Consider the following 15376-nt stretch of genomic DNA (forward strand, 5'->3'; position numbering starts at 1 on the left):
CACTAGCCACTACACTACAATGCAAGCTAGTCACTACACTACAATATAAGCTAGCCACTACACTACAATACAGACTAGCCACTACAATACAAGCTAGTGACTACATTACAATACAAGCTAGCCGCAACATTACAATACAAGCTAGCCACAACATTACAATACAAGCTAGACACTACAATACAAGCTAGCTACTACACTACAATGCAGTACTAGCTAGCTACTACACTACATTACAAGCTAGCTACTACACTACAATACAAGCTAGCCAGTACACTACAATACCAGCTAGCCACTACACTACACTACAAACTAGCCAGTACACTAAAATACAAGCTAGCCACTACTGTACAATACAAGCTAGCCACTACAATACAAGCTAGCCACTACACTACACTACAAGCTAGCCACTACACTACACTACATGATAGCCACTACAATACAATGCAAGCTAGTCACTACAATACAATATAAGTTAGCCACTACACTACAATACAAGCTAGCCACTACACTACAATACAAGCTAGCCATTACAGTACAATACAAGCTAGCCACTACACTACAATACATGCTAGCCACTACACTAAATACAAGCTAGCCACTACACTACAATACAAGCTAACCACTACACTACAATACAAGCTGGCCACTACAATACAAGCTAGCCACTACAACACAATACAAGCTAGCCACTACACTACAATACAAGCTAGCCATTACAGTACAATACAAGCTAGCCACTACACTACAATACATGCTAGCCACTACACTACAATACAAGCTAGCCACTACAATACAAGCTAGCCACTGCACTACAATACAAGCTAGCTAATACATTACAATACAAGCAAGCCACTACAACACAAGCTAGCCACTACACTACAATACAAGCAAGCCACTACACTACAAGCTATCCCTTACAATACAGGCTAGCCAGTACAATACAAGCTAGCCAGTAAACTACAATAGAAGCTAGATGCTACACTACAATACAAGCTAGCCACTACACTACAATGCAAGCTAGCCACTACACTACAAGCTAGCCACTACAATACAGGCTAGCCGCTACACTACAATACATGCTGGTCGCTACACTACAAGCTAGCCACTACAATTCAAGCTATCCAGTAAACTACAATAGAAGCTAGTTGCTATACTATAATACAAGCTAGTCACTACACTACAATATTACTATTATTACTAGTATTAATAATAATTATTTATTAATAGTAGAATAGTGAGTCATTCTATTCATGTTTTATTATTACTATCTCATCACCTTTTCATCCATCAATCCTGTAGCCTAATACTGTAGCCTTATCTCTGCTCTTATCCTTCTGTAGTGCAAGATAACCGCTGTTTTTAATGCAATAATACCATGAGCTAACAGTGTCCTCCTGAATTAATTCTAGAAGCTGCTCACTGTACTCTTACTAGCCACTAGACTACAATACAAGTTAGCCACTAGACTACAATGTAAGCTAGCCACTACACTACAATGCAAGATAGCCACAACAATACAATACAAGCTAGCCAGTACACTGCAATACAAGCTAGCCACTACAATACAAGCTAGCCACTACACTACAATACAAGCTAGCTACTGCACTACAATACAAGCTAGCCACTACACTACATTCAAGCTAGCCACTACGCTACATTCAAGCTAGCTACTACACTACAAGCTAGCCACTGCACTACAATACAAGCTAGCCATTACACTACAATGCAAGCTAGTCACTACACTACAATATACGCTAGCCACTACACTACAGTACAGGCTAACTACTACACTACAATACAAGCTAGCCACTACACTACAATACAAGCTAGCCACTATACTACAAGCTAGCCACTACACTACACTACAAGTTAGCAACTACAATACAAGCTAACCACTACACTCCAATATAAGCTAGCCACTACACTACAATACAAGCTAACTACTACACTACAATACAAGCTAGCCACTACATTACAATACAAGCTAGCCACTACAATACAAGCTATCAACTACATTACAATACAAGCTAGCCACTACAATACATGCTATCCCCTACACTACAATGCAAGCTAGCGACTACATTACAATACAAGCTAGCCGCTATACTACAATACAAGCTAGCCACAACACTACAATGTAAGCTAGCCACTATACTACAGTACAAGCTAGCCACAACACTATTCTGGGTATCCTCAGATCTAGTCACTGTATTTATCTATCAATGTTACAAGCTGAGCCCTGTTAGCTCTAACTTAATCATTACTACTACAAGTACCACATAATTATTAATACGAAAAGCCCAGGGATGGATTAAGACCACCATGGGCCCTAATCTGTATGAATATTACAGCCTCTACAAGTCTGGAATGGCTACCTACATCTGTTGATAGAATCAGCTTTTTGAGGAATGGAGGATGTGACCTTCTGCTGCTTTCAATCTATGGCTTCAGGACCTTTGGAGGGCCTTAAAAGGTCCTGAAATGGCTCTTGTGCACATGTGTATTGAGAGCAGGAACAGATGTACAAGGATTTTATGGGTGAAGGTTCTTCTTATTATAAAATTTGGTGGGTAGTTTGGGTTGCCATGGGTCCCATAGAAAGATTGGGCCCCCGACTTCTACCCAAACTGCCTATAGTATAATCCAGTACTGAATAGGAATACTCCACACTCTTTGCATACTGCAAGCTAGCCAATGTATTTATCAATGAATACTACAGGGTATCCACTGTACTCACCTATTAATACTATATATATAATACTTAATAATCTAGCCTCCTCATCAATTTACTAATACTGAAAACTAGAAACTGCACCCTTCTATTCATACTGCAAGCTAACCATTGTATTCCTCCATTAATAGTAAAAGAGAACCACTGTGCTCATCCATTATTACTGGTTACTAGCCACTACATGAATCCATCAATACTACAAGGGAACCACTATACTCATCCAATAACACTACCATCTACCTATTCATCCATTAATACCACACGTAGTCATACCCTTCAGTTAGTACCCTAAGCTAGACGATAGATTTATCTAATGTATACACTATATATACACCTCAATACTAAAAGCGAATCACTTGTTACTCATCTATTAATACTGCAGACTATATACTGTACTCATCTATTAGTAAAGCCACCAGCCAACACCATAGATACTCAAAGCTACTACTGTACTCATCCACTAAATCTGTGAGCCAGCCACTATTCTAATATTTTAAAGGAAATCTACCACTACTATTAAGGTAGATCCGGTGGTAGGTGCATCTAACTTATGATAGTCCTTTTTAGGGCTAATCCTTTACTCCCCTCTTTATTTTCTAATCTTTAATCAGGGTAATATGCAAATTTTCTAAGGAGGCTACTGGGGCGTGGAGTAGCCGGAGCTGAGGCTACATGGCATGGCTACCCCACACCCCAGTAGCCTCTTTGATCCTCCTACCCAGACATGAAACCGGAGTTCTGCGCATGCAGAGTAGCTCCGGATTTTGGAGTCGAGTTCGCGCAACCGCAGGCCTGTGTTTTGCGCATGCACAGAACTCCAGCTGCACGGACGAGGGTGCGCAGCTCCTTGTAGCTGCACGCTGAAGATGTCTGGGTAGGAGGATCAAAGGGGCATGGAGTAGCCGCGTTGTGTAGTCTCAACTCCGGCTACTCCACGCCCAAGTAGCCTCTTTAGAAAATTAAAGATTAGAAAAGATAGAGGGGAGTAAAGGATTAGCCCTAAAAAGGGCTATCCTTACATATGTTAGATGCACCTACCACCGGATCTACCTTAATAGGTAGATCCGTAGTGGTAGGTTTCCTTTAATACTACAAGCCGAGAAGTTAACTCCCCCATAAATACTTCATAAACATGATTTATGTATCATAAGTCCGGCTTTGTCTGTCTGTTTTTTTGGGACTTTTCTTGACTTTTCTACTGTTCAGATGTATCTTATTGTATTTTCCTTATTGATACATGTGGTGCTTGGTCTTTATTTCATTTGCAACTTTTTAAAATAAAAGTTGCAAAAAGTCTACAAAAGTCACAATCAGTTCCAAGCTAATTTCTATGTCTGGTCAGGGGGAGCCGTAGATTTGCAAAAAAAAATTGTGACTATTTAAAAAAGTTGCACCTTTCACATATGAATTCAGATGATTCAGGGAACACTGCAGAAAACTAAACAATGGCGAACTTTAAAGGGAGACCGTTGTGGGGAAAAAGGGACTTTTTTACTAGGGGTTACGGATCGCACTTTCGTCGGACTGTTCAATGTTTTCGGGATTTGTGCAGCTTTGACAGGTATTTAACAGGGGTTTGCGCTGGGACTGTGTCAGATGCGAACGGATTGTGGCGCAGCTGCTCTGGCTTCCATGCGACACAAAAATCAGGGGGCGTGCCATCGGACGACCTAACTGATTCGTACTAAGTGCAGGATTTAACTTTCAAGTTGTGTCGCATACAATGCACTTACATGCCTCAGGAAGAAGATGGTGAACTCTGTCGGACCTGAGCAGGGAAGCGACACATGCAGGATACCGGGAGCACGATCTTAGTGAATCGCGGCACAATGCACTTTCTGTGAACTCTTCGGACCGGGTATGTAAATTTCCCCCAAAAAGTTGCAAATGAAAAAGGCAAGCCAAAAGTGTGATGTGTGTGCCCCATTGTGTCTCGAATATGTTGTAAAGCAACCCCCTGAAAGGGATATTGCAGGAATATGATACCTGACGGATTCGGACTATGCGCGAGATTTAACATTTCGACTCGTGTTGCAAGACACGCACTTACAAGCACCGGGAAGAAGAAGGTGAACTCCGCCGGACCTCGGCGGGGAAGTGATGGATGCAGGAACTCGGGCGAACGAGCTACATGAATTGCGCCGGACTTCATCTTCGTCGGACCGTCCGAATCGGGGATCGCGACTTGACCGGGTAAGTAAATTTTCCCCAATGTTATAAATAAATGAATATCACAAAACTTAATGGGGCTCATTTACTAAGGGGCCCGCGGACCACACTTTCGTCGGATATCCTGACGATTTCCGTTCTGCGCTGCTGGGACAGGGATTTAAAAGGTGTTTTTGGCGCACATGACTGGATTTTGGCGCAATTGCGTCACAAATCGGGGGGTGGGCCATCAGACGATCCGACGATTCGGACAAACTGCAGGATTTAACTTAAAAATTGTGTCGCAAGCCAAGCACTTACATGCACTGGGAAGAAGAAGGTGAACTCCAGCGGACCCGAGCGGGGAAGCGACACATTCAGCAAGTCGGGCGCACAGTCTTCTTGAATCGCGGCACAGTGCATTGTCGTCGGACAATGCATTTTCGGGATCTCCTCCAGACCGGGTAAGTAAATGTGCCCCAATGTCATTAATCACACAATGGAGCTTAAAGGGATTGTCCACTTTCAGCAAATAATTGATGATTGTTATATAATTGAAAAGTATATATACTTTCTATATCAATTCATGTCATTCTGTAGGAAGATTCTATATTTACTTCCAGTGGATAGAAATCTGTCCATAGTCATGTGATGGACACGCAGGTGCACAGGTCATTATTATCAAGGTGCTCTGGAAACATCCCCTAGAGCCCTTCAGGCTCATTCAAATAATTTTAAGTTAAAAGAAGATTACCACAGTAACGGTGCCTCAAATTTATAAGTTAGTTTTCCTGGATTATTATGCATGATTTTGATGATTTTGATGGTAGATTTCCCTTAAGGGGGCTGACTTACAAGGTAGCCAAGAGGTTATGTTTGCCATATCCCATCCTGGAAAATGTATTTGCATATTTCCCAATTACTTAGTGGAGTAGTCATGTCTGTGACAAGCTGCTTACTGCCTGGATCCACCATTAATGCTGCCTCCGGCTACACACAGCTATTAATCCACAGACTAATCTTTGTAGTCATCCATCAATACTGCAATCCCTTCCCTCCACATCAATCAATAGTCTGTGATTATCAGTGTGCACATCCCCAACCCTCTGCACTGCCCCATCACTACTGCCAGCTACTCCTCCAGAAGAGGCAGAATACCCTCTGTACTGCCCCAACACGGACAACTACTCCTCCGGAAGAGGCAGAAACCCCTCTGCACTGCCCCGTCACTACTGCCAGCTACTCCTCCAGAAGAGGCAGAATACCCTCTGTACTGCCCCAACACGGACAACTACTCCTCCGGAAGAGGCAGAAACCCCTCTGCACTGCCCCATCAGTACTGCCAACTACTCCTCCAGAAGATCAGAATACCTTCTGCACATCCCCAACACTGCCAACTACTCCTAAAGAAGAGGCAGAATACCCTCTGCACATCCCCATCACTACTGCCAGCTGCTCCTCCAGAAGAGGCAGAATACCCTCTGTACTGCCCCGTCAGTACTGCCAACTACTCCTCCAGAAAAGGCAGAAAACCCTCTGCACTTCCCCGTCACTACTACCAGCTACTAGCTGCACACAGGTGTAAGTCCAGTACCTATCAGTGAGTATTGTTAGTATCACTACACATAAACATAGTCACCCATCAGTGCAGCCACCTACACACTGCAGCCACCCTCTTGTATGACAAACTATTAGTTGCACATTATTACAGGTCAATGGTTACAGCCATATGTGAATATTTGATCAAGACAAAAATAACATTTGGATTTCCTTTCTGTTGTCATTACATTATTCAGGGTCCATTCAAAAAATCATTATATTATTTTGGGAGAGCCCTCTGAATTCCAGTAGGGTCTCTCTTGCCTCTGGTGCATCAGACTGGAAGTGATGATGTCACATACATTGTGCACCTGATGACTTGGTTCAATGGTCATGTGCCCATTGGTCGGCTCAGTAATTATGTGCCCATCGGTTGGCTCAGTGGTCACGTGCCCATCGGTTGGCTAAGTGGTCACATGTCCATCAGTTGGCTCAGTTGTCACATTCCCATCAGTTGGCTCGGTGGTCATGTGCCCATCGGTGGGCTCTGTGATTACGTGCCCATCGGCTCTGTGATTACGTGCCCATCAGTTGGCTCAGTGGTCATGTGCCCATGTGCTCAGTGGTTAGATTCCCTTCGATTGGCTCAGTGGTCACTTGCCCATCGGTTGGCTCAGTAATTTTGTGCCCATCGGTCGGCTATATGATTATGTGCCCATCAGTTGGCTCAGTGGCCATGTGCCCTACAGTTGGCTCAGTGGTCACATTCCCTTCGATTGGCTCAGTGGCCATGTGCCCTACAGTTGGCTCGGTGGTCACATTCCCTTCGATTGGCTCAGTGGCCACGTGTCTATCGGTTGGCTCAGTAATTTTGTGCTCAGTGGTCATGAGTGTAGTGTACATGACTCCATCACTTGTGGTCTGTGCTCCGGTCCGGTTAATTTTTTATCTTTATACAAAATCAGACCCCACCGAGCTTTTGTGTACATTTGGATGCCCCTTTTAAGATTGTGTTGCAACTTCAACAATTGCTGAATGTTTGTTAGACCAGTAGCTATTCCTCCTGACTTCCCTATGTACATGAACACTTGGTTTGTCCAATGATGTGTAGAAAGAGGGTGAGCTGGTGCCAGAGCATATTTTTGTTAGGGGAACAAAGCCCCTATCGCAGAATTATAAGTTATATTAACTTATAACTCGGCGCACCGCACTTGGGCTCGGAGCACCATGCAGGCCGTGCTAAGTTGCGTGTGCCGGAGAGCTCGGTGACGTCACCTGCACTTCAGGATCCGGTGCACGCACGGGCTCGCGCAAGGTGCGCCGAGCCCAAGTGCGGTGCGCCGAGATATAAGTTAATATAACTTATAATTCTGCGATAGGGGCTTTGTTCCCCTAACAAAAATATGCTCTGGCACCAGCTCACCCTGAGCTGGTGCCATGTATATGTGTATAAACCTACCACTTACCTTTAAAATTGTGTCGCAAGACAATGCACTTACATGCACCGGGAAGAAGACGGTGAACTCCGGCGGACCTGAGCGGGGAAGCGACACATGCAGGATATCGGGCGCACAATCTCAGTGAATCGTGGCACAGTGCATGATCGTCGGACAATGCATTTTCGGGAACTCCTCCGGACCGGGTAAGTAAATGTGACACTATGTACAATCTGCAAAGCTACCTCTTCTCTATAACATGCTGCCTGCAGATAGGACACTATGGGGCACATTTACTTACCTGTCTGGTGGAGTTCACAGCAAATGCATTGTCTGACGATAATACCCTGTGCCGCGATTCAGTAAAATCGTGCGCCCGAGATCCTGCATGTGTCGCTTCCCCACTCAGGTCCGCCAGAGTTCACCTTTTTCTTCCCGGTGCATCCCCTGTTAAATACCTGACACATTGGGGGATATTTATCAGGACCTCTGCGCACCGCCAGTGGTGCAGAGGCCCTGAAATAATCGCAAATGATAGACAGTGGGGCGTGAAGGGGCGTGAAGGGGGGGCGCGCGCACTTGCTGCTGCCGGCAACTTTTCATACGTGAAAAGTCGCCGGCTGCATTTTTTTCTAAAAACGCTGCGCTGCAATCAGCCCCTTGATGTATTGGGCTGCGAATTTGCAGCGGCGGGGCTATCACGAGCACCAGCATATGATAAATATCCCCCATTGGCTCAAAACGCGAAAACCCCAAAAGTGCATCCCCTGACCATTAGTAAATAAGCCCCTATGTATAATCCGCTCAACTCCTCCGGCTCTATAACATGCTGCCTGTAGATAGGACACTATGTACAATCTGCTCAGCTCCTCCTGCTCTATAACATGCTGCCTGCAGGTAGGACACTATGTACAATCTGCTCAGCTCCTCCTGCTCTATAACATGCTGCCTGTAGATAGGACACTTATGTACAATCTGCTCAGCTCCTTTTGCTCTATAACATGTTGCCTGAAGATAGAACACTATGTACAATCTGCTCAGCTCCTCCTGCTCTATAACATGCTGCCTGCAGATGGGACACTATGTACAACCTGCTCAGCTCCCCCTGCTCTATAACATGCTGCCTGCAGATAGGACACTATGTACAATCTGCTCAGCTCCTCCTGCTCTATAACATGCTGCCTGCAGGTAGGACACTATGTACAATCTGCTCTGCTCCTCCTGCTCTATAACATGTTGCCTGCAGATAGGACACTATGTACAATCTGCTCTGCTCCTCCTGCTCTATAACATGTTGCCTGCAGATAGGACACTATGTACAATCTGCTCAGCTCCTCCTGCTCTATAACATGCTGCCTGCAGATAGGACACTGTTTACAATCTGCTCAGATCCTCCTGCTTTATAACATGCTGCAGATTGGAAAGCATTGACTGCCCTTGTATACCTCAATCTGATCTATCCTAACATCTTCGCCATCTAAATTTTATCCAGATCGCCCTGTGTAGTGGGGTTGATGGTCGGCATGTATAGAGTTGCCTCATACTGGTGTTTTTTTTATTTTCCTTGTTTTCCAGCTGGACATGTGGACAATTTCTAGAAAATTTGGCAGTAAATATATGAATTTTTCCACTCCAAGTTTTTCTCTCTACATGTGATGATATCTTGTTTTTGGCCGCTGTGTGTCTGTATAGTGGCCAATGTCAGGAACTGCAGCTTGGCTCCCATTCACACTATGTTCTCTGTGCCTGAAACAGGTGATCAGCAAGGGGTCCCGACTGCCGCACCCCACCAATCTGATATATGTGTTCCATATTATGGATTGTGTATGTATATCTAAAAGGTAGAAAAGTTTGTTACCTGACTACAATAGAGCATGACGCCCAATTACACTTCACTAAGTAGATCCCTACTGGTCCCTACTGGTATCTACTCTGACCTTCCATACACATGAGCTGGCTGGATCTTTCTCTGCATCTGCTTTTGGATGAGAGTTTGGAGGACCAATAGATATTGGATGAACTCAGTAGTGGATTATAATACAGGAGGTTTTGGTTAGCTCATGACCCAAGACGCCTACGGAGCCCACGACCACCCAAACCACCCACCAAATTTTACATTGAGAAGGACCTTCAGCCATGAAATCCTCATACATCTGTTCCTGCTCTTAATTCACGTGTACAGCCATTACAGGACCTTTGAAGGTCCTCCAAAGGTCCTAAAACCACAAATTGAAAGCAGTCAAAGGGACACATCCTCCATTCCCCAAGAAGCTGATTCTAGCACCAGATGTAGGAAGTGATTGCAGACTTGTAGGAGCTGTAATATGAACTACCCAAAATAACTATCACATCTTATATTTATAGAACAGCTTCTACATTAATGTTTCTCTACAAAACTTTCTATGCACCTAACAACCTAAAAACCCCGGGCTGCTCCTTATCAGGCACAAGGTCAATAAGTTACATATTCAATCTTACACAATAACCTCTCATGTTCTGTGCAATTTCTCCAATATCTCAAGTGACGTCCACAGCTGCCACCATGAGTTCTAAGATCTCTGCTTGCTGGCATTGTCATTCAATGTACAGGGCAAGTGAAAGATCCAGCAGGAAGGAGAAGTATAAGTCTCACCTTTATATCTCCCATAAGGACCTGGTCAGCAAATAGTGTCTAATATCACTGCAGCGCCACCACAGGTGAAATGAAGAATTACACATTTTCCAATTATCTCAATGTACTATCTCGATAATACATCGATTATTTGGATATCTGAGGGAAGCTCCTTGTAGAAATTCCCTATACCCAATACATAGATATATACACAAAATAAGGGTCCCATCTATTAGTGTAGAATACCCTTAAATGGGTTTTGTAAACCACATAACTTTTACTCACAGCTTCACCTTTCATGAACCATCTAGAATATTGAATATCTATCTCATATCTATATATAGAATTACATATGAACTATCTATCTATCTATCTCATACATATCTATCTATATATCTACTGTATCTATCTATCTCATATCTATCTATAGAATTACATATGAACTATCTATCTATATATCTCATATATATATCTATCATCTATCTATCTATCTATCTATCTATCTATCATCTATCTATCTATCTATCTATCTATCTATCTATCTATCTATCTCATATCTATCTATCTATCTATCTATCTATCTCATATCTATTTATCTATCTCATATCTATCTATATACCTATCAATATATCTAATATCTATCTGTCTAGTATATACTCCAGTGCAGTCATATAGTGAAGTTTTCAGCACATGACAGAATATCATTTAAAAAAACATATTTATTCAATAAGAAACAAATATCAAAAAATAAATTAGAGTCATTTTCCCAGAATGATCGGCACCTTGTGCTTTTTGCATATTTATCACATTAAATTAAATATAAATTATCCAGTAATTTCCCAGTCCATGTGATTCAATGATAATAAATATATAAATATAGAGATGATTGCCACTTCATTGTACAGATCTTATAAATTACATTGCACATTATCTGTTATGTACAGGGGTATATACAGTCACTATGTACAGGGGGGTAGGAAGTGCAGATATATATTAAATGTCCAGGCACATAGTCAGGGGGGGCTCATTCTCAATGTCATTCAGTGATGATTTGCTTAATTTCCTGGGGTCTTCAGGGGTCCACACTTTTGCAGTTCTGACAATGTTCTGGTCCCTGAGCTGCTTTTCATCAGTCCAGGAGAGGGAATGACCTGCCAGAGGGGGGAGCCCATAATCTGGGTCACTGGGAGAGGGAGACCCTGGGAGGAGAAGACAAAATCACATTAGTTACTGAAGCCTAATAATCCCATTGGTGTCTATGGGTTCTATTTATGTGTCATATATACCACACATAGCCTGTATATGGCACATACCTCTGGGGTTTATACTCTACAGTCTATACACTACATATAACTTATATACCAAATAGGATGTTCTATTTAGGTCATAATAATTTAACTTATATCTTACATACTGATGCATTATAGTTTATGCTCTAACCCATGCATGATGTACTGTACACATAACTTATATGCTCTATGGTGAGTATATCATACATACCCATAACATATATGCTCTATATAACTTAGTCAGCATAACCTATAGGATCTATATTCCTCATACTTAACTTATTTATTTAGTCTATATATATTCTATTTACCTTCTATCATACATACTTTCTATATGTTCTATATAGCCCATAGCATGTACTGTACTCCCATAACTTATATGTTCTATATTCACCATACCTTTTATATAATATATACTTATAGTTTAGGTATCTGACAACTAATATAGGTTTAATACTTCATAGCCATTATTTTCTTTACCCATCAAACTGTACATTATATATTCCCGTATGTCCTATATACATATTTGTTCTAAACAACTTATAGCCTAATTATCTTTATCTTTCATGAAACCTATAGTCTATGTAACTTTATATTCTTCAGACCTCATTTACCTACTGCTTATCTCCTATATTACTATATATCTATGTACATTACTTATATGTCAATAGTTTATATACATAACCTTATATAAGATTGATCTACAACAACCTGTCAAAGCTGAGAAACTACAGGTCTCAGCAATCCCAAATGTTAAATATATGCATTGCACTAGGTACATAAAGAGGGGAATTACATATTATATTATAAGGATTTCTTGTAATTATTAAGCAGTTTGTGGCAAGTTAGTGAAGATCTGGTTGTTACAAGTATTGGTGAAGGGACTTCTAGCTTAGGATTTGCAGTTCCAGTGTTGGTTGAAGCCACTGGTTGCATGTTCTCCTCAGTTCTGCTACTTACTTGTTCCTCTGTGACAGATGATGACCTTCTTGGGCTGCAGGTTGCTCTCAGTGTTGGAGTTTCTCAGTGGTAGATCTGACTGCACCAGCTCGCTCAGAAAGTTGATGTAACCTATGGCCAGGCGCAGGGTGTCCACCTTGGAAAGTCTCTTCTCATAGGGAAGGGTTGGGATGTGAGACCTCAAGCCCTCAAAGGCATCATTGATGGACTGCATCCTCCTGCGCTCCCTGACATTGGCTGCTTGTCTCAGCTGCTGCATCTCCATCTCAGATCTGATCCTTCTCCTCCTTTTGGCAGCAGAGCTGCCCCCCTTCATTCCGGGAGACAAGTCACAGCCTCCATCCCCACAGTCATAGGGGAAACCACCAGAGGAGGAGGAGGAGAAGGAGAAGTTGCCAGCATCACAGTAGTCTTCTCCATGGAGTATCCTGCTGTCCTTATAGTACTCCTGGATCTGACCAGTCAAGAAGTCCACATCATCTTCCAAGAAGTCATCTGCATCTAAGTGGTCCCTGGAAGACTGGTCGGTGAAGAAGTCTTCTTCATCAAAGTAAGGGGAAGGAAAGGACTCCAGGCCTGTGAAGTGTTCCAGCACTGTGTCCATGGTTGCACAGCAGTGGTCTGGTCCCTGGTGTCCCTCTGAAGGTTCAGGACTTGTTGGTCTACAGAGGAGACACGCGAGGAGTCTTATAGGACATGGCCAGGCGCGTGCCTATACCCCAAACCCTGGACCAATCACAGAGTAGGCACCCCCCCTCCTCCCTGGTCATTTAGACACCTACTACATGTACCCACCCACACCCCCTCCTCAACCACCCACCCACTCATAGACACAGGTATCTGCCCGGACTCCCAGCTGCTCTCAGCCTTGTATCTCATCCCAGCAGAAGAGGAGGAGGTCAAGAGGAAAGAAAACAGCCAGTGACTACTTGTAGGGAGCACAATGGCCACACTGGGACTGCACGGATCACATTGTCACCAGAGAAAGGCTCTGGACTGCAGGCACCAGTAGCTTCTGGATAGGGTCCCACTTTATGGTATTGTCCACTATGACTCCATGTAACCCCCCAGGAGAACATAGCAAGAGCCTCAAGATGTGAGCAGGGAGCTAAAACCCCTCTATAAAAGTTACTGAACACGCAGAAGTTTTATACCCAGACATAAACAATAATTAACAGGAAGACAAAGTATCCAGTAATTGTAAATAATATACAAAGTATTTACATCGGACTAATGAGTATTAATACGGTAGTTCCCATATGTGATAGTGTCAATAATCGATTACAATCAAAATAAATTGAATATATATATATATATATATATATATATATATATATATTCATATGATACATAGCACTTATACTGTCTACTGCACTATCCTAAGACAAACGCTATAGAATAAAGGAGAATGGTTTGGAGCCTCTTGAAGTCAGGATATGCAGAAAGTTTTATATATATATATATATATATATATATATATATAGTGACTGGATAGTTTAATAATCTATACAGGGTAATTGAAGCCTATAGTATATATCAATATGTGTGTATATATAAATATATATGTATATCAAGGACAAATAAAATATTCTGTATTCTGTTTGATTGTTATGGTTAAACATTACTTAATATTATTGCTATAATTAATAGTAAATTATATTGGTTATATATTGAAAGAGATACATATTAGAGGTAACTAGAAAGATAGACATAGATTTTATATATATATATATATATATATATATATATATATATATATATATATTAGATGAAATAGATAAGGTGATAGATATATGATATATCGAGCATATATATATATTTTCTATACATATATATATATATATGTATACATATATATATGTATACATATATATATACATATATAAGGTACATATATAAGGTAAATAAATAGATGAATGGAGGAGAGGGAAAGGTAACAGATGGGCATATAGACACATCCTATAATAAACCATAATGTTACCTCCTCTAACATTCTGGAGAATTACTTAATCTACTCACACGGATTATGGGATGATCCGTAGAATTTTCCCACATTAAAGATTAATCTCCCTTTCCCCAAATATATCTCCCACTCTAACTACGTTATGATTTCTCGTCCATGGTGTAGTTTATTTTGCTTGTTCCATTAGTGATATTTGACGTTGGATATGATATAGTGGGAACAGTGGAATATTACAGTTTTGTAGTAGAGAAGCAGTTAGTTCCATATATGTGGAATATGTACACACTGCTATAATCCGGCAGGGGTAGATAATAAAGGGGTAGACATATAGGTAGATAGATAGATAGATAGATAGATAGGTGAGAAATAGATGATATATAGATGGATAGATATGTGATAGATAGATAGATAGATAGATAGATAGATAGATGACTTGTAGATAGATGATAGATAGATACTATACATAGATAGATACTATAGATAGATAGATAGATCGATAGATAGATAGATAGATAGATAGATAGATAGATAGATAGATAGACAGATACCCACGACTAGACCCTCCTCTAGCCCATTATTCAATATCATTATTCAGTGGTCACTATTGCAGCCCCTCCATCCATGTAATAAGGTATAATGAGGGATGTACAGACATGATGACCCCCAATTAACTGCAATGCTGGGACCACCTTATTAGTC

The 15376-nt window shown here is 41.6% G+C and overlaps 1 protein-coding gene across 1 annotated transcript; it reads right to left on the bottom strand.

Annotated features, from left to right (window-relative positions):
- Positions 1–11236: 11236 nt before the first annotated feature.
- PTF1A (pancreas associated transcription factor 1a) lies at positions 11237–13376 on the bottom strand. Its single transcript, XM_072154162.1, has 2 exons — positions 12715–13376; positions 11237–11664 (listed from the first exon to the last, which is right to left on the bottom strand). The coding sequence occupies exons 1-2, from the start codon at positions 13316–13318 to the stop codon at positions 11459–11461; spliced, it is 810 nt and encodes a 269-aa protein (XP_072010263.1). The 5' UTR covers positions 13319–13376; the 3' UTR covers positions 11237–11458.
- Between the last annotated feature and the right edge of the window lie 2000 nt (positions 13377–15376).

The sequence above is a fragment of the Engystomops pustulosus genome, chromosome 5 (genome assembly GCF_040894005.1).
Source record: "Engystomops pustulosus chromosome 5, aEngPut4.maternal, whole genome shotgun sequence".
NCBI lineage: Eukaryota > Metazoa > Chordata > Amphibia > Anura > Leptodactylidae > Engystomops > Engystomops pustulosus.

Excerpts from the sequence above, each read along its gene's own strand:
- PTF1A (XM_072154162.1), bottom strand. The coding sequence starts at position 13,318 with ATGGACACAGTGCTGGAACACTTCACAGGCCTGGAGTCCTTTCCTTCC. Across the intron at positions 11,665-12,714 it reads CATCTGTCACAGAGGAACAA|GGTCTCCCTCTCCCAGTGAC; the intron begins GTAAGTAGCAGA and ends TTCTCCTCCCAG.